Source organism: Lampetra fluviatilis, chromosome 32 (assembly GCF_964198595.1).
Source record: "Lampetra fluviatilis chromosome 32, kcLamFluv1.1, whole genome shotgun sequence".
NCBI classification, from domain to species: domain Eukaryota; kingdom Metazoa; phylum Chordata; class Hyperoartia; order Petromyzontiformes; family Petromyzontidae; genus Lampetra; species Lampetra fluviatilis.
The window spans coordinates 8535211-8556526 of NC_136306.1; the positions used below are offsets into that span (position 1 = coordinate 8535211).

At 46.4% G+C, this 21316-nt stretch overlaps 1 protein-coding gene across 1 annotated transcript in view; it reads right to left on the minus strand.

The window, feature by feature from the left end:
- The window catches only part of LOC144943711 (sodium- and chloride-dependent GABA transporter 3-like), a 105458-nt gene that overhangs the window by 61041 nt on the left and 23101 nt on the right, over positions 1-21316 (minus strand). Inside the window, exons 6-8 of the mRNA XM_078871473.1 lie at positions 17958-18045; positions 13908-14040; positions 10684-10818 (exon numbers count right to left, since the gene is read on the minus strand). Coding sequence (XP_078727599.1) covers positions 10684-10818; positions 13908-14040; positions 17958-18045 — 356 coding nt within the window. The remainder of the gene's footprint in view (positions 1-10683; positions 10819-13907; positions 14041-17957; positions 18046-21316) is intronic.

A 21316-nucleotide genomic window follows, 5' to 3' on the forward strand; every position in this document is an offset into this window, starting at 1 on the left:
AACCGCTCGGGTTCGGAAACGTTTTCTAAGACGGCCTCCGTGGGTGGCCATCCTATTTGGCGGCGTGCGCGTGTCTGTGTGTGTGTCTCACATATACATGAGAGGTAGTGTCGCGGTTAGCGCGCTGCGCTATGAACCTGACGACCCGGGTTCCATTCCTGCTAACGGAAAAAATCAGGGACGATTATCTGAACCGGTCCTGGGCCTCCCCTAGGTCGACTAAGCCTCAAATGAGTATCTTGTGCGATGTGTAAACATCGCCACTAGGGAGACAAAGGCGGCCGGGCGTGGTGTTGGCCACCCACCCCCTCGTGTGCCGTGCCGGCCTTTATAGGTGCTCGCTAACCGCACTTGTCCCAACAGTCTGCTAAGGCTATACGGGGGATCTTTGTCTTTGTCATCTTTGTCTCACTGCGGGGAGCGGTGGTGTAGCGGTTAGCGCGCTGTGCTACGAACCTGGCGACCCGGATTCCATTCCCGTTCACGGCCAAAATCAGGGACAATTATCTGAACCGGTCCTGGGCCTCCCCTAGGTCGACTCAGCCTCAAATGAGTATCTTGTGCGATGTGTAAACATCGCCACTAGGGAGACAAAGGCGGCCGGGCGTAGTGTTAGCCACCCACCCCCTCATGTGCCGTGCCGGCCTTTATAGGTGCTCGCTAACAGCACTTGCCCCTACAGTCTGTTAAGGCTATACGGGGGATCTTTGTCATCTTTGTCTCACTACGGGGAGCGGTGGTAGCTGAGCCATGAACCTGGCGACCCGGGTTCGATTCCCGCTCACGGCCAACACCCAGTGACGATTATCTGAATCGGTCCTGGGCCTCCCCTAGGTCGACTCAGCCTCAAATGAGTACCTGGTGCAGTGTGTAAACATCGCCACTGGGGAGACAAAGACGGTCGGCCGTTTTGTTGTCCACCCACCCCCTCGTGTACCGTTCCGGCCTTCATAGGTAACAACACTTGCCTCAACAGTCTGTTAAGGCTATATGGGGGATCGTTGTGTGTCTCACTGGTGCGCAGTCTTCCCAGCTCGTGATGGTGTTTCGATTCCGTGTTATCATTTACATTGTCTCCAGAGGCTGCCTCCATGTACCTGCCGGTTCAGTTGAAACAATGGATAGGTTTCATTTAAATCAGTGTTCTACACGAAATTTCAGAGGGGGGTGGGTGGGGGGCACTTGCTCCGATGACAGCAGCTGCACCACGACGATGATGATGATGATGTGGGGGTGTTTTGTCACTCGTTGTGATATTGTCAGGGGCCGCACTTAAGGCCACCCAGGGACCGTCAGTGGCCCGCGGACCTTGCAATGAAGAACGTCGCCTTTAATCCTTCGACCCGTGTCCATCTAGCAGTATACGTGGGCACACCACGAGGTGTAGTAGTTGCTAAGTTATTCACTCTTCTGGAGACACACAACAACAGCTGCTAGGTGATTATGATAGAAGAGGGGGGGGAGGGGGTTTGTGAGAGGCCTACCATGGTCAAATAGTACAAATTAAATCAATAATCTGCACAAATATTAAAACTACCCAATCCTCTTATAACAACCTCTAAAATCTGCGTTGAAATTCGTAATAACGGCTTCTGAACAAAGCTGATTAAATGTTTGCAATGGGCTGCCCTTTGTGCGTGGACATATTTCTGTCACACACGAGGCTTTGGCCTCATTAAGATTACCACGAATACTCAAGAGAAAGGGATTGTTGCAAGAAAGAAAAACAAGAAAAAAAAGTCACAATTAGCCCCCTTCACGTGTGTAAAGAATTAATATTGTTCTTAATCGCGATCCTTAATTGAAATAAGCATGTTAGGGAGATAACACAATTCAGGCTGTCTGCGATTGACAAGTGGTCAATCCAATATGGTACGCAGAGCGATATACTATTCTCTCCCCAAGATTAACATGAGGGATGATTACGGTGTCAATTGCCCAACATTATTCGGGCGTATATTACTCAATAAACACCCTAATAAGTAAACTCTTCACTGCTATAATCCAAAAAGATTGATCCCAAAGTCACAAGAGCAAATACTTATGCAATTATAAAAAAAGGCTATTGTAATACAATCTAGATAATACGACAAATCGCTAACCTTAAACACCCAGTCGTTCATAAAAGTTGAAGGCAGTATAGTACTATAGTAATAGAGCAAGTGCAGACTCACTTAACCGGAATTGATAGCTTGAAAGCATTTAGTGCGGGTCCCTTGAAAGTGCGGGGCACGTAGCATATGTAGCTACTTTTGCTACTAGGATAATCCGGCACTGAATTTGAGTATCGCTAAAGTCATACTGCAGTTTTTCTCTGCGATATTTGCGTGTTCGGGTTGTGCCGAGTGTTATTCGGCAACACGTCCGACGTTTCGCTCCACGCGCCACAGAAATCCTACGCGGTTGTATAAAGAACATCCATAACAGGGATACTATTGGGCAATGTGTCAGTACGACTCGTCCCGTGTTGCTTATCAGTGCAACGTACTGATAAGTACAGGTGTGACGATACACCTTTGTATCGATTCATATCGGTCCGTAAGCTTCTGATGCACTCATTAGAATCACGCGAGAATCGAGCGGTTACGTTCGTGTGGAAGTTACATGCCTCCCATCACCCCCTAGAGGATGATACATTTATCACAGTGTGAATTTAAAACAAAAATACTACTGTATATCGAATTGTGAAAATTCATTGAACCACTGGGGTTGGCACAGGGATCCGTGGGGGTACGTAGGGCGGTGGGTTAGGGGTCAGTGTTTCTTGCTCGACTACTAATGTATAAAGCCACACACGGCGCAATCATTTAGTTTTCTTACAATTAAAAAGCCCGACTTATTAACGAGCTTGCAGATCAATTAAAACCATTCGACAAACTCAATTCTTTTTTTAGCCCTAGCGCTGCCATTGGTATAATCACATTTGAATTATTCATACCGAGAGTATATTCGAGCTTAATAAGCGCACCCCCGGTACAAACATTTACCATTCAAGGCAATTTATCAACCGGAAATGGAGCGAGTTCATTGCGTTTGGGTCACCAGGAATGGGTCTCGTTATAGGTCGTTAAACAGTCGGAATTGTAACGGATACATTGGCCTCAGTCCCACGAACGGTAACTGTTCGTACTGGGGTACAGGTTGGTCTTATTAACCAATTTAGATTTCATCCCTGCACACAGCTAACACGAGCATTCTACTGGTACGAATCAGCACAGTCGTTACAGCCTGAAACATATATTGTTTATTTCAGTTTCCTCTACACGATACGGTACATATTCCACAATGAGTACAGTGGAAACCTAGGCATGCTGAATTATGATTGTGTAGAAGTGACATGACCTGCATTATTCTGAGTTCGACGAATATAAAGGGACAGAAGCTTTTCTGTCGAGAGAGAGAGAGCGCGCCACTGTGAAAGGCGGTCTTTGTTCCGCTGAGGTTTTTAAAAAAAAATCGGATTCGACCACGTGCCTTGCCATTGCAAGGCCACCGGCACTGCAGAGCATCTAAAGCCCACGGGAGAAACATTTCACGTCCGTGCGCGAGAACGAACTCCCTGTGCACCCAAAGCCCCTCCGTGCACACGGGGCTCTACAACAACAGCATCCCCGGCTCCAGAGAAGAGCGAGAGAGAGGGGGCTGTTTGCCGCAAATATTATAAGGCCATTTCGTGACTACAAGGATCCATACTTTTTGGTTTTTTCGGTAAAATCACGTAGGTAAAAAAATAAAATTAAAATAAATTAAAATGAAAACAACTATAATTAAATCACGACATTTCGGAAGCAACACAAGCCTCCGTCTTCAGGTGGAACCGCCACAGCAAAATTGCTGTAGTGATGCCCACCGACGGCGTGGAGCGATCGAATCAGTTCCTATGCAATTGCGGAAGCGGATTGTTGCGGGAGAAGGTGGTGGCTTGGGGAGGCATTCATCACCAGCCAGGGATGGGGCCGTGGCTGATGATGATTGGTGTGCACGTGGCGACGGGGGCCACCAGTCGCCGATGCAGTCGCCGCAATGGAAACGAAGAATCGATTACCGAGTTGAATCGTCACCTTGAATCGTGACAATTCAGAGGAGAGGGGAGAGGTGGGGGGGGTTGACGATCCCATCCTAATGAGTGATTTAATTAACTTGACTTGGTAAAAACAGTAAATGTTTGCATTGTGGTTTCACCCCTTTGTCATTGATGCCCATTTTGTATAATACACTTGTACATCTGCGTCTGTACCATTAGCCTACATTTACAAATTGGGCATATTTAGTTTCTGTCTCATTAGTTCCTTCTCGTTAATTCAGTGTTGTGCATTCCATTAGCCTAAAGGTAATATTCGCATGTAATTTGAATGCATCGCAATGAATCAATTCCCACACAAGCAGACCATTCGACGCTTGTACCCTTAACACAAGAATAATTTTTAATCGATGCATTGCCTAGGGTGGTTGTCCTTCAAGCAGGTTGTTTTGTTTTCTCTCCATAGGATTGTGGAATTTCAACGACCGACTCAGCAATCACCTTTTTTCTAATAGAACAATGATATTGATTGCATCATTCCACGATTATGGTATTTCGTGTTTGTGTAACCATTTAGTAATTGGCACAGTAGGGGGTACAGCTGATGCATCTGCCAGTCATCTCAGTCAGTCAACCCAAGGCACCACCTGGGTCTGTCGCATGACCTGTCAGCGAGTCTTCGACACGTCACGTGGCCTCAAAGTGCACCTGGCCTGGCACAGGCGCCGTGGCGAATGGCGGTTATTGCCATTGGTAATTAGGTCTGTAACAATCTTCACACGGCAGTGAATTAACTGGTCCGTGACTGATGCCGAGATCCCCTTGAGATTACAAACGCCTGGAGATAGCGACTGCCCAGTGCTCAACGAACACGAGAAAACACTCAGATTTTTTGGTTGTTTTTAAAGTTGCCGTCTTTCCCAGTTATATCATAATTGTGCTATTGGCATTCTGCTGCGACGCGAGAAACATTTCCGCGCAGAACGAGGGCAACCTCAATTGAGATCTTAGACGGCGCTATTTAGATAAAAGTGCAGCGCTGAAATAACAATGTCATGCCCCTCCACTGCGGGTGCGATCCGGAGAACCCCTCGAGACCAGGGGTCGGCAACCAAAATAACAAGAAGAGCCATTTCTTTCCAATTCGGTACAAAATTCAGTATTTCAAGAGCCGCAATGCATCTGAGTACATACTGTACATACGTACACATCGTCAAGAAGCAGCCCGTAAAGAGCCGCATGCGGCTCCGGAGCCGTAGGTTGCCGACCCCTGCTCTAGACAATAATGTGAGCCTACTCATCCACACTTTACCCCACCGTATCGACTAACTGTGGCCGTACCCATTGACACTTCTGGGTGCTGAAGAAACGTGCCTTTGAATGTCTTACACACATTTAGGAGGGAGTGCCAGGCTTACTATTTCCTTGTGGCTTTTACTTAAACAATGTGTTCATACCTCCTTGAGTGGAGGTGATATTACATTTAAAATAAATACGGTTGACGGATTACATTTTGCATACCGATGTAAAATGAGTGAATATTGATTCTGAATCTAGTTCTGTTGAGATCAAATAGATTTCGATTCAAGTTGACATTCCTATGATGCTGCGAGCCAAGTTTGCATTTGGTTGGGGCGGTAGTGTAGTGGTTAGCGCGCTGGGCTACGAACCCGGCGGCCTGAGTTTGATTCCCGCTCACGGGACAGCTCCAGTGACGATTATCTGAACCGGTACTGGGCCTCCCCTAGGTCGACTCGGCCTCAATTGAGTACCCGGTGCTGTGTGTAAACATCTCTACTACGAAGACAAAGGCGGCCGGGCGTGGTGCCGGCCAACCACCCCACGCGTGCCGTGCCGGCCTTCATATGTGCTCGCTAACAGCACTTGTCCCAATAGTCTGTTAGAGGCTATACGGGATATCTTTGTATGTCCAGCCTACGTACAGTACTTTTACAAAGCATCAATCATGGAAGTTCGCCCCAACTTAAATCAACATTCCGCATGAATGGCCGTTTTTCAGCCGGACAACACAAACAAATGTGGGGGCCGGTCTTTATCGCCTGTTGTCATAATCGCTCGCAGTTGCCATCCAAATGGCTAACAGCTGTCCGCCCGCTATACGTCGCAAGAAGCGGCCAACAACCCTTCCCCCGATAATAGACCTCCCCCCGCCCCCCCCCCCCCAACTAAAACATTGCACCCAGTACGATAGCCAACCGCGGGTAGCTAAAGCACCCGTCGGAATCCCATCAACAACAAAGCTACCCAAGGCGAGGGCCCGATAAAGCACAACTGTCGCAGTCTTTTTGGGTTCTTTCGGTAAAGTCACGTAGAATGGAAATAAAAAAAATAAAACCTAATAAAATATTTTATTATGTTTTATTTTTGTTATTTTATTTAAATAATTATTAAAATAAAATAAATAAAACATAATAAAATATTTTATTAAAGAAAATAAACAATAATTATTTTTGTTATTTTTATTATTTTATTAAATAAAAAATATTAAACATAATAAAATATTTTATTATGTTTTTTTTATTATTCTTTTATTATTTCCATTCTACGTGACTTTACCGAAAGAACCAAGAAGACGAATCCCTGCAGTCACGGAAGCTTTAAATCGAAATTTAACTGTCGCAGTGCTAAGTGAATCCGAGTGAGAGAGAGAAGGTGGTGGGGGAGTTACGTGAATCCGAGTGAGAGAAGGTGGCAGGTGGGGGGGGCTTACGTGTCCCAGCGGCACTCTGTGAGCGACAGAGACCGCGGTGCCTTGGCTCCAACCTAGGCACGGGTTCCCCGAAAGTGTAGGGGGAAATGAACCCATCCCACCCGTACCGCAACATTGAAAGAGTCAACTCGATTTAGAGCTTTCGTGACTGCAGGGATTCATCTACTTGGTTCTTTCGGTAAAGTCACGTAGAAGGGAAGTAATAAAATAATAAAAATTAAACATAATAAAATAATTCTCACGACGTTTCGGCCACAACGCAAGCAGCCGTCCTCAGGTGAAGACCAGGTCTATCGGGGAGACAGCGTCTGAAACGTCGTGAGAATTATTTTATTATGTTTTATTTTTATTATTTTATTACTTCCCTTCTACGTGACTTTACCGAAAGAACCAAGAAGAAGAGTCAACTCGGTTTTGTGCGCTCTTGGATGTTTGTTAATTGATGTAATTTTATTCATTTTATTTACGTCCTCGGAGCTAAGTAAGGTTAACTCGAAGGTATAAATTGTGCACGGAATTATGATGCGCAGTCGGTGCCAATGGGGTCTCAGACGATCGTTTTCAATCACTCTGCAATATACTGCGGTCAGCCATTGATATGTATTAATGCGCACATATTACAAAGTGTCATTGACAAAATGTACAAATTCATGATTGGGTGTATGAACCAATAAATAGGACGAGATGATATTATCTGGTTCTTTCGGTAAAGTCACGTAGATAGAAAAAAACATTAAGTGAATATATAAAAAGAAAAAAACACTAATGTACACTGTATCCTGGTTTTTAATCGGAGTGTACTAGCAGTCTATAATGTAGACTGTAGCAATGGTTATTAAGCTGGGTGAGTGTACTGGCAGTCTATAATGTAGACTGCAGCCTGGTTCTTAACCTCGGTGAGTGTACTGGCAGTCTATAATGTAGACTGTAGCAATGGTTATTAATCTGGGTGAGTGTACTGGTAGTCTATGATGTAGACTGCAGCCTGGTTCTTAACCTGAGTGAGCGTAATGGCAGTCTATAATGTAGACTTATTCTTGTTTTTTTCGGTAATAAATATAAAATACAAAATAAAAAAAAATAAAACCACGACGTTTCGATCTCAACACAAGCGATCGTCTTCAAGAGGGGGAAGGTCACCGAAGGCAACCGATTTTAAAGGTTTCAAAAATGGGCGTGGCACAAGAATGGGCGGGGCATATGTGCCCTGGGGTCAGAGAGCACCAATATGAAGCACGGAATATATTTTTTTTTATCATTTTTATTCACTTGATTTAAATCTACGTGTCTTCACCGAAAGAACCAAAGAATGTGAATTCCTGCAATCACGAAAGTTTTACGTCAGGACGAGATGAATGCCACCTTTTTAAAGACGTCTGGCCAATGTGATAGAGTAGGCCAAATACTCTCTAAAGAAGCCGCTCCAGAGCTTCTTCTGGTGGGAGGCCCTTCCGTCAACGCTTGTGTAAGCGAGCAATTTCAGGTTCTGCACCTTTTACTGGTAGGAACGAAGTGAACCAGCCTACAATAGATTATATCGTCCGTCTGTCCGATGTCCGATTAGGTGTAGCAACATCGCCCCCTACTGCAAACACTTGGCAGGACCCTACAAAAACCTTTAGACTCAGTGGGGCTTTCCTGGCTAAACAAGTGACATCACTTATTATTCCCTGAGATCGTTTTTTAATTCCCTGATATAGTTTTTAATTAAACCATTTAAATAAAAAATTAACTCATTCCCTGAAATAGTTTTTAATTAAAACATTTAAAATTAACTCACAGCGGCCTAAAGCCTACAGCTAGGCCTAAAGCCTAGAACTAGGCCTCAAACTCTCCCTTCGTATCGTATTTGTTCGTTCCTACCAGCCCACCCCGCAGGGACCTGTTTTGTTGTCGTAATAAATGCCAACGTTCTTTTATTGAAAAATGTTCAGCACCCCTGCTCAACCACCCAACCATCCCATCCAGCACGCTGGCCAGCTACCCCAACCCGAGTCCGTCTCGACTCAACTCGGTGCAAACCACCGACCCCCAGCCCTGCCCGCGAGCGAGCGAGCGAAACAAGGAAGCCCCCTAAGCAGGGTGGGAACGTGTACGCGATGCCAGCTTCCCGTCTGTGCCACCGAGGGGCCCATTCGCTCCGCTCAAGCTGCGCGGCACACTCACAAAGGCACCGTCACCATAACAGACACAAGTGCCCTCTGGGGAATGAACCCGCTCCCCTCCGCCGCAGCTCTCTCATGGGAAACGCGGCGTAGGCTGCTCGCTTTGAACGGGGCCAGTGGGGGAAGGCGGTGTTCACGGGGGAGGGGGACAAGAGGGAGCGGGGTGGATAGAGCATGGGCACACCAGAGAACGAAGCGGCGGTGTGATGTGTGCGTGAGCGTTTTTTTTTATCTGAAATGACAATTTATGGGGGGGGGAGGTGTGGGATGGAGGGCGAGAGGTTAAGGTCGGGTCGGAGCCACGCCCCAAGCCTCGCACACCCTCACCCCCACGGGGTGCCGTCTCTCGCGGTCCCCCCCCAAATGCGCAGAGTAGCGGGGAGTTACGGGCGGTTCATTAAGATGCCCCTGGGAGAGACTTGCCGTGCAAACGAGCCTCCTTTCACACGGCAGTGGCCGTGGGTTCTGAGCCCTTTGTGCGACGATCAATCCTTTTTTTACAAAAGTGGCGGAGGAGGTCTTTCAGCAGAGCGGCTTTTTGCAATCGAATCGCGTGTGAGAAAGGACAGTGAGAGGGCGAGCAATGCCCGTGTGCGTGCGAGCGAGTGAGCGCGCGTGTGTGTGTGTTTGTGTGTGTGTGCCGCGAAATGCTGGTGGCGAGGTCAACGCATAGCGCCACAAGTCCAAGTGGCCCGGCTCCATCGTTTGAAAGGCAGATTTACTGCGTCGGAATTCGCGGCTTGTGCTGTGCAACTCTCCGATGTGTTTTCGGAACGCGCCGCGTGTCGTTCAGCACGACGCCTCACGTGTCACTCCGTGTGCCGCTGGGAGCTTCAACAGGAATTGAGCCGAGCTCCTGTGGAAGCTCCCCGGTGCAAAACGTTGGACATCGTGCCGTGAGCAACATGCGATCTTGCGACATATCGCATTTGGTTTCTGTGCCATTTGTACATTTCTTGGTCCATCCTCGTAAACGTAGCAAAGTGGCATTTACATATAATTCACAAAAAAATCTGCATACTTTAAAAACGCGTCTACTTATGTTCGCGATGCAATGCATGCGTCGCGATTCTCAAGAATCAACATTGATTCATTGTTACATTCCTCCTGGAGAGTCTCACCACAGCATCTCCCAAACACGCGCCCCAACTTATATTTGACCTCAGAGCTGTCCTTCTTACAGAACATTGGCAAAGGCTAGCCTGCGAAGATCTCATCTGATTATGTATTCATTGAATTTCCTGCATGTGATTCCCTTGCTGAGCCACAGCAGGTGAGGCAATACGTTTGAGAAATGTCCATTTCAGCGTGATGGCTTTTCTGTGCAGTCATCGGTGACCTGGCTGTAACCAATGGCTCATTAGACTTAAGAACTCAGTTTAATCCCAACAGGGATCGTGGGAGTGGAATCCCAGCATCTCATCGGTGCGTGTTGTATGTATGTCGAACTTCTTTCGCACCATACGTAGCCAACCGTGCTAATCGGAGGTGCGCGGGAAGGACATTGTCCTACGGAGCTCCCTTGCATGCGAGTCTTAACGCAAAACAACGATATCACCGTAATCATCGTCAAAGCTCAAGATCACCGACAAAATAAGGATATTTTTTCGTTGAGACACGTTGCACCGCACGGCTCTGCGATGTGTGTTTTTTTTTGCGATATACCACGTGACGTCCGGGATGTTTGTCCAATGTACGGAGTGCAGCGTCGGACATCACTCCGAACGACGCCACGGTACAACCGGAAAACACGCCGGGCCTCTGACCTGCGGATCGGAGAGCCGGCTGACGTCGGGGTAGAGATAGAACTTGATTCCCTCGCTGGCCCCGGGTAGAGTGACGCCACGGATCAGGAGGATGATCAGCATCACGTACGGGAAGGTGGCCGTCACGTAAACGACCTTCCCCGGGAGACAAAATAACAATGCGGGTGTCCGTCATGAAATAGCGATGTTGGATTGCTGCAAAATTGGGTGTTCACCTGTCAATAGAAGCTTGCGTTCGTCGAGTTTCATGATGCTAGGGGTGATTGTAATGAAAGAAAACGAACTGTGTCGATATTTTGTAATATTTTTATGGAAATAAGAATTTACTTTGTAGTGATAATTGATAATAAAAAAATATACATATACCAAATTATGCGAACGGATCCGAAATGACTCGTTAGAAATGATAATATACTCGTAATTCTAAAAAATAAAATTCCACGAGATAATATATTCCATGAAAGTATAAAGCCAGAATATACAAAGAGAACCATATGTTTACCCTTATGAATTCACTACATACCAAAGATGAGAGGAAACTAAAATATGTTTTATTCATTCGAAAACTTCAGCTTCAGGCCTGAGACAGGAGTTGACTTTTGACATAAATCACCGAATAAGTAAATTATGTATAAAAATATAACCAGAATTACAGCAGGAAAAAAAAACAATATTGCCAAATATTTGATCATTCTTTCTCCAATGACCGTATTCTCTAAGAAAAAAATGTCACGTTTTACCCCCTGAATTTTACAGACACAGTTGGGGTGCATCTTGCAATCTGGGAGGCGTGCGTGTGTGTGTGAGACCAAATTTGTAGAACTTTCTCAACACAGGGTACAAGTGTCAAGTGCGTATAACTTTCCGGAGCATCTTATAACCCATAGAATAGGGTATACATTCACATATTTTTCCTTTCAACCATCTGCTTTTCATAAGACGTTCACGCTACACATCTAACTGCTGTGGAGGAGTGCTTCTGCCCTAAAAGCCGGCCTATCATACGTAAGTTTTGGTAATCTGTGCCTAACGACTGAAGTATTTTAATGCAATTTCAAATACTTTTTTTTTCATGAAAGGCTTCTTAAATTTGTAACTAATTATTAGTTAGTTTCAAGAATAATCGATTTTCTCCAAAAATATATCAGCGCTGGTTTTGGGAAAAGCCAAGTTGGTTTTTTGTATTTTTATATTTTCGTTCTTGACACCGTTGTACATAATAAATCAATCATCAAGTTTTTATTTTTTATAGCGCTCTATCGTGCAAAATATGCAATTTAAAGTGCTGTACAGTTAAACAAAAACTTTGTTAAAAGATGCAAGAACAATAAAAGCTATTTCCAGCCAAAACAAAATCGCATTATGATAAATTGATAGCAAAGGCATATTAACAAAATATAACACGAGACAAGAATCTTAGGTAAAAGCAAGTAAAAAAAAGTTTTTAGATTTAATTTAAAATTGCTTAACGATTGCGAAGCCGTCAGATCCCCCGGCAGGTTGTTCCACAGGCGAGGCCCATGCACACCGAAGTCTGCTGTTCTGTGCGTTTTGGTCCTGGCCCTTGGGACAACTAAAAGGCCGGAACCAGAGGATATTAGGGATCTTGTTGGTTCATATCTTAGAACACATGTATGCTGGTGCCAAACCATTCAACGATTTAAAATCCAATAAAAATAATTTTAAAATAAATCCTACGACTGATTGGCAGCCAGTGCAAGGATCGTAAAGTAGGTGTCACGTGGGTGCTCTTTCTGGTTTTCGTAAGCAGACGTGCTTCTGCAGTCTGAATACGTTGTAGGTTACATTTTGACTTTTTCAGAAGACTGGAAAAGAAGGCATTGCAGTAGTCAAGTCTACTGGAAATAAAAGTATGCATCAGTCTCTCAGTAGTAAAGTGAGATAGAAAAGGCTGTACCCTAGCTATATTTATAAGATGATGAAATGCCGTTTTGGTCAAATATCTGATGTGGGCTTCGAGGTTCAAATCCGGATCAAACAAAACAGCTAAGTTTATAACCTGCAGTTTGGCGTTTTCTGTCAGCGAGCAAAAATGTGTGGGCAGTTTTTCTCTTCGGGCTTTTGCTCCAATTACCAGTAACACTATTTTGCCTTTGTTAAGTGCCAGGAAATTCTGTGACATCCACATTTTAATATCATGTAGTTTTGGTGATTGTAAATATTTTTTTCATGAAAGGCAATTTACACCAAATGTCACACTTATAGAAATTTCTGTTTAAATAAATTCAATACAATCTTAAAATTTTAGTCTATTTCATTGGATTAAATGTTTATCTACCCGTCATATGGTGGGCAATTACACTAGTTATATATTATATATTTTCTGTTACAATGCAGTGCTAGGCCATAACAATGCAATGAACAGCCATTTTGTCAATTCACCGCTGGATGAAGTCTTCCCAAAACCATGCCAGTTATGCGGTTTGTTTCACATAATTTCACCGCACTGGTCAGTGCCAATTGATGATCTGGGATTCAGATATCGCTCACCACTCATGACAGCCATGTATGCATGTATGTTGAACTTCTTTCGCACCGTATGTAGCGAACTGCCAATTGAAGGTGCGCGGGGAAGGGGTGGACCAGGAATCCAACTTTCGTTGCTGGGTTCGTATCACATTGCGATGACACACAGCGACACTGCTCCAGACCAGCACTCACGATCATGGTGGCGGTGATAAACCATCGGCGTGTACATGGACGTCAATGCAGTGCCTGAAGTTAAATTTGAGTCCAGGGTTGAATTTAAGCCGGGTCTGCCTGGGCGAGCGACCCTGAACATATTTCACCGCATCCAGTTTATCTCTTGCTCTGACTATGGATACTGGTCACGTGCCACCTCTAGTCGAGAGTTGCCACCTGTACTGGTATCTTCCAGGATGTTCCTGTGTTTCAGGTATCTGTCCCGGGCAACCTGTCTATCTGGGAAGTTAAAAGTCCCGTTTTTTTAATGCTACACCCAGTTTTTGTCAATAGTACACCCACTCAGGACCAGGAATTTACACGAAATCCTCCCTCTTCCAGTCTACCAGCGACCCAGACAATATTGAGTGAGAAATGGATCCCTGCTTGAAGGCAAGCAGCGACATCACTTCCTTTGTACAGTGGGTGGACACTGCCTGCGAGCGATGGCTTTTGACCCCTAACTGCGAAGCAGGGACAACTGATTGCGCGCGCGCCGATGAGCGGCGTTGCGTTTTTACTTTTCCGGTCGACTTGGGTCCCTTCCAGATGCAGAAGTAGCAGACGATCCACGCCGCCAGGAGGCAGAGAGCCAGTTCCCAGCGAAGGTTTCCGATGTTCTCAATGCCATTGGAGATGCCCAGCACTCTCCGCCTGCAGCCGCGGGACAGAACACACAAACGCGCGAACGTCCCACGCCTGTCCGCCCGCCCCTTCTTTGTACCCCGCCGTCGCCCTCGCAACGCGTAAGCGACTCGGCGTTAATTTTATTTGGGGAGGCGTAGTGCCGGTGTTTTTAAATACGTTGTACTCCCCGCAAAGAACTGTAGCGACTCGACCACACTCGACAATAGCTGGCGCCAAACTGTGCCATACGCCCTCCCGCATGGCCTTGTGGGAGCCTCGGTACTGATAAAGTTACTTTCTTTTTTCTTCCGGTCCGATTCCGATGATGTACACATACGTCATCAGAATGGAATCCGAAGAAAAACTCATGATGTACACGTACGTCATTGGAACGGGAAAGGGTTAACAAGGAGGTGTCTTTTTTTATCACCACCACGATGGGTGGGCACAGGCCCAAATACACGAAAGGCTGATTGGCCGACAATCAAACAGCGCCATTGAAGGTGCAAGAGAATAAAAGTTAATGCGGCTTCTCGAATTTTTGGCAAGATTGGAACAAAAACTTGGGGGGGGGGGGGGGAAGAGAGAGAGAGAGACGACGGGAGGGAATTCCAATCCGAACAGCTCGAAGCAAGAAGCAGAAAGCGACACAGACATACAGAGACGGTAATTTGCTTAAGCGTCCTATTAAGAAACCCGCAAAGCTTTGTCGAATATTTAGAGTGGCGTGGCGCTGAAAAGGAGCGTTTGGCATCGCTGTTCGGCCAAGTTGATGGCGTGAGTTCATTTTCATGCCTCACACGCTGAGCAGCTCAACCTTGTGCAGGTTGTCATGGCCCGTGCTCAATAGCCACACAAATGCCAAGAGCTCCCCGAGCAAAGTCAAGGAATAAATGACCCTAAATGTGTCCAATGTCGTCAGATTATCAAAAAACTAAGCAGGTTTGACGGTGGTTTGTATTCGGTTTGAAGAATGTCTGGGAACACTCGATTTTATAGATTTTAGCTGTGCGTGTTATTTCTTGGTATGCACGAGCTTCCATCCGTGTTCTCCGATTTCCTTAGTGGGTCTTGCCTGCGTAGAACAAAAATCAAATTACTATTATACAAGAACACACGGAAAAAATTGGAAAATTCTGGATGATTCGGTCGTAATCGTAGGCATACACTACTCATGTAGAGTGTAACACTTACATGCACGATAACTGTCGTGCTGCCAGTATAGCACAAGCCTGGATTGAATCTCGCACGATGCATTTGAAGTGTGCGCGTGAAGGGTGGCAGATGTGAGACGGGGGTGACGTTGGAGAGGGGGTGGGGGCGTACACAGCAGTTGGATTTCGTAGCTCCAGGTAGAGGAGGCCTCAGGTTTTCTAGCCTCAGGTGGTAACACGTACAGATGTATTAATTGAGAAGCTGTAATACACTGGCGCGCATAGAGACCCCCGTAGACTTACACAAAGACCCATGCGCGCATAGGAATCCATAGACTCACATATAACCCATACGCTTACATCGACCCACATGCTCATAGACTCACATGGAGACAAAGAGACTCACATGCAGATCCATAGACTCAGAGACCCATAGATGTACACAGAGACACATGGATTCAGAGACACATATATTTACACGCAGATCCATAGACTCATACAGAGACCCATATACTCATACAGGGACCCATACACTCACACGGAGACCCATAGATTCATAGAGCCCGAAAGACTTACATATCGATAGAAAGATTCCCACATCAATTCATATACTGGAAGGTTCACGTAGAAATCCATACATTTAAGTATAGTAGCGACCTATAAACTTGCACAGAGACCCATATATTCCCATAGTGCCCCAAAGACTTACATATAGATCTATGCATTCCCACAGAAACGCATAAAGTGTAATGCTCACATGAAAACCCGTAGATTTACGTATAGCAGGGCCCGATATAGACTCACACAGAGACCCAAAGACGGGAATGCCACTGACAGTGGCTTCATCGCCAGCGCTTTCACCAGCAGACTGGCGCCCGGTCTGGTGTGAGCCCAACATTGGTTCAGCATCACCACCACCACCACCGCCACCACTACCGCCGCCACCACCACCACCGCCGCCACCACCGCCACCACCGCCACCACCGCTGCCACCACCACCACCGCCACCACCACCGCCACCACCGCCGCCGCCACCGCCACCACCGCCGCCAACACCGCCACCACCGCCACCACCACCACCGCTGCCACCACCACCACCGCCACCACCACCACCACCACCGCCGCCACCGCCACCACCGCCGCCACCACCACCACCACCGCCACCACCACCACCGCCGCCACCACCACCTCCACCACTGGCGCCACCACCACCACCGCTGCCACTACCGCCAACACCACCACCACCACTCGTTTTGCCTCTGTGTTCCACTGATCAATGAGTCGACCGGCACGCGTCATCACCTAAGACAGGGAAACCCGAGGCGGATTGTGTTGCCTTCTCAACCTGGAGTCACGAGCTGACATTGGTGGGGAGGATGTGGGTGGGAGATGGTGGGGAGGTGGTGATGGGGGGGAGGGGAGCTGGGGGGGGGGCATGCCTAAGCGAGTGTGAAGAGGGGGGGTGGGGGGGGCATGCAGATGTCAATCACAAGAGTGCGAATTTTCCTCAAACTCACAGTTGAATAACACATCATCCAGCCAATGCATGTGTACACGTGGCTGAAGTGTGGTTGACAGTCATGTGTAACTTTGTCCCAAATGTAATAAAATGAAAGCTAGCTACAGTAATGCAGACCATGGGCTGGTATATCTACGTACATTTTCATGCGGTGGTAAATATTGTTTTTTTTTATGCTGAACTTTGCTCCGTACTCGCATGGCAATGAGGAAATCAAACAGTCCATTGGGCAAACGGTCATGTTGTCCTCATGCCTGAGCTGAAAACATCACGTAACACAATGTGTTGCACACCCACCCCCTCGTGTGCCGTGCCATCCTTCATAAGTGCTCGCTAACAGCACTTGCCTCAAAAGTCCGATAAAGACTGTATGGGGGATTTTTTTGCCTTTTATAGTTTTACAGACCGAGTTCAAACTGCCATTTAATTAGAATTTTCTACCTAATATTAGACGAATCCTTTCTGGACAGCCTGTATACCAGTACAGTGCATCAGCTGGACAAATCTGTTGAATATATAAATATTGGCAGGAGCATTGTGTAATCGTGCTACAACTGTTTATAACGGAACACTGCAATGTTGGACTTTGACAGCAAACTCGTGTTCCGAAAGGAAACACTGCGATTATATCGTTTTTATTTTTACTGCTGGCGAAATGTTATCTGCCTGGCCCGGTATACAGGTCATGGGTTCCTGTATATTTGGAGATTGCATGCACGTTCTCTCTGTGGTCGCGTGGATTTTTCTCTGGGTCCTCCAGTTTTTCCATCCATATTTAGAATCAACGTGCGCTTAGAATATTTGGCTGCTATAACATTTCCACACGATGATGAGCCACTTCGTTGAGCTATCATTTGTGGCCAGATTACCTCCGAAAAAGACCTAATAGCTCAGTGGGCCTTACCTGTCAAAATACAAATATCTATCTTCAAACAGTTTGGTTACTGATGTGCGCCTTTTGGCGTCATCTGGTCCAACCCATGTGAGACTAGGCTCTAAGGAAAGCTGTCTCGGGTGTGGACCAATCAACTTCAAGGACAGTGCATACAGAGTTATGTTTTTAGTTTGCATTATGACTGCAGGTATTGTGGTCTATGCAAACATGACTCCTTGTAAAAAAAGGTGTCAGTTTTGTTGCCAGATAGAAGGGTAAAAAAACAATTATCATATTTTTTACTGGCAAATGAGGTTCCAATGGTGTGAGTTTGGTTACTTTTAAGCAAACAAAAGAAAATGCGAGTTCCGAAAATTGTGAGCTCCACGCTACTCACTCCCAGTACTCGATGACCGGTGATGTCCCTTCCCTGGCCACGCGGACCGCCGTGATGTTCTCCGTGTGATGGAACTCCACGCAGCTGTCTGGAGACACAAAGAGGACGACGGAAAACAGCCGTGGGCGATCGCAAAAAAGCGCACTTCGAACAAAGCAGCTTTGCACGCACAGCACCACATTGTGTTACGGGCGTCATCTCGTTCCTTTCATTCACTTTTTAACGCTTTCCAAAACTACAATTGGACAGCGTTAATGCATTAGCTCTGTCCGTATGCCTGTAACGCGGCGGAGGGGCGGGGGCGGTGAATTTTCGCCTAGAGCTATGCATCTCTTCGGAACTTCCCCTTCAGAAAAGCGGCAACATTGAGTGAAGGGGTTAGCCGGGGTTTCCCTTGCCGAGCCGTGCTCTGAGCCTCATTGTTTCATCAGGGAAGGCCCCCGGGGTGCGTACTGCTTCCTGCGCATCTGGCGCCAGCGCCGCCGTTATTATCATTCACGAAATACTTCCGACGACGAACACGTGTGGGAGAGCGTTTCGGAATGCATGCGTAGGCATGCTTTTTGTTGCTTCCACCCTGTTGGATTAGCGCCGGCTTCGGAAAGTGGGTGCCATTCCAGCCCCTACAAGACCTCCGTCGCCCGAGATATACGGCGAAACTGACGACATACCCCCGTCTTAAAAAATACAACAGCAAAAAAAATGTCTGAGGGGCCGTTCATAAACGACGTCACGCAAAGGGCACAGCAAAATAATAACTGCAAAATAATAACTGCTGTGCCTTTTTACACCTGATGAAGGAAGCTTGTGTTGCCTCCGAAACGTCGTGATTTAATATTTTATTTCTATTATTATTATTTTTTCTTATAAAAGTTTGGTTTTTTTTCCTACGTGACTTTACCGAAAAAACCTAAGTGTATGAATCCTTGCAGTAACGAAAGCTTCAAATCTAGAATTATCAGACCTTCTAATTGTGAGCCATTCACTTACATTTTTTGATTTAAAGCTTTCGTGACTGCAGGGATTCATATTCTTGGTTCTTTCGGTAAAGTCACGTAGAAGGGAAATAATAAAATTAAAAAAATATTAAACAATATTATTTCCCTTCTACGTGACTTTACCGAAAGAACCAATAATATAAACTATATTTATTTTACCAGGTAAGGCCCATTAGTCACATCCCTCTTTTCTGAAGCGACCTGGCCACAAATGATAGCCCAACGACGTGGCTAATCATGTAGACAATTATAGCAACTAAAAACTCTAAACTCATGTTGATTCTAATTGTGGAGGGAAAACCCGGAGGCCCCAGAGAAAAATCCACGCGACCACAGGGAGAACATGCAGACTCAAATTATACAGATGTCAGGGTTGGGATCGAATGGACGACCTCCTGTACACCAGGTGAGGTAGTTAACATCTCACCACCGTGGCCGTTGATTAGGAAATGTTTCTCGCACAATAATTATATTGTGATAAACCTTATAACCCTAACAGCATAGTGGTTTAAAGCCTGCATCGTGATCCCAGGACCTGAGTTCAATTCCTGACCACAACTCAAGTCAGCGAGAGCTGAGTGATATCTCAACCAGGCCTTACCCACCCCTGCACTAACCACCGCACCAACCCACACTGACCAGCCGGCTACAGTATGGTCAAACGACACCAGAGACTGACACGGCATGGTGAGGCCTTCATCCAGCAGTGGATTGACAAAAGGACTTGTTCATCGTCGTCATCGATTACATCGGTTTATGACATTTAAATGGAAAAAGTCTAGGCAAATGTGGCAAACACTAACGACAATTCTTTTATCCTCTTTGCATAGTAAAGCCTCAGGACAATATCCACTTGGCTCATTCTTTGAATGCGTTTTCAACAAAAAAATCTACTCAGCCTACGACAATGAAAAAAAAAATCCAATTTGAAAAATAATTTGAAAGTGATTGTTAACAAATTCATGCGCAGCGCTGTGCATGGTGATGCCACTATGATGTGTCCAGGTGCATTTGTTATCGTAATTATATTCCAACACCCCTAATTAGTGCTCTTGAAAACCTTGCGAAGTAGATTGGTGGCTGTGCGTGCAAGTGTGCATACCAATATCCACTGCCACTGGCAAGACCTAAAATCTAGACCGGAGCTCTGCAAACCACTGGACCGGAGTGGTGATTGGTGGAGCTGTGCCCACCACGCTGTGTCGAGTATGACGGGCGGTGAGGCACAGGTTCCGGATTGTGGATTCACTGCTTCGTACTCCTGTGCTTATATACAACCTGTGCCCTGGGCGCTTATTCAGAGAGAGAGAGACACAAGCTGAACACAGCGGCTTCTTTGCAAGACCCCCACTCGGTTATTCAACAAGTCCACTGCTGACCCCCCCCGCCCGCCCATACTGGTCATCTGTGAAAAAGAGCTTCAGAGTTCATCGGATTGATCCAGTCTGAATACAGATTCTGTTTCCATGAGCTTAGGCCATGTATATATATATCACTTGTCTGCACCATCCGGGGTGGCATATATCTAGTGTTTGAAAATGTGTGATAATAAATTGAAACGAGCGGTGTTATTCAGTAATTCACTTTCATTCGCTGTATAAATATATGGGTACTTCTAAAAAGGAGTGTTACATTAGGTGGTACCAATTTATGCTCTGGCTCAGGCACGAAACAACTGTGTTTCGAGACAGAACACAGCTCTAGCTGATGAGCATCTTCAATTCGTGGTGGGATTGGCCTGCCACGTGGCCAGGAGATGGTGGTATAGGAATGGATCCTTGAATATATCTGCAAGGAGCTCTTAATTGTAATTCTCTCATGTGAGTGGGGTTTGCACTGGGTATCCCGATTTTCTGCCCGCTTGCCAAATGCTCATGAATGGAATTGGATAAACGTTCCAATGCAATCAGGGCCATCTTGGGCACGAGTCCTATCACATTGTGAGGCTTTCCTGGGTGAAATCTAAAACAAACCGTGATTATTATTACCATCATTGTGAATTCCAATCTCGCAGTTAACTCAACCATAATCCCTCTGGGGTTAATCAAATTAGCCTTGCCTAAGCGAGGCTCTAAATGCAAGCGCTTCATTATGCCCGGAGACCAATCGCTGCCATAAGATGCTGATGGAGTTAGCGCCACCGGAACACGAGCCCCGACGGCGAACCGGCTGGCGAACGCGACGGCCGACAGAGGCTCGCGTTGCCAAGTCGCGGGGGCCAGTGCCAAATCCATCCCTGTTACCAAATTATGGCGAGCAGCGGGGCGCCCATCACGGGCGGCTCGCGGCGCGCACGGGCGCGTTGACCCCTCCACGCCGTGGCGGTTCAGTCGGACCGAATCGTTCGTACGTTTGCGGCCC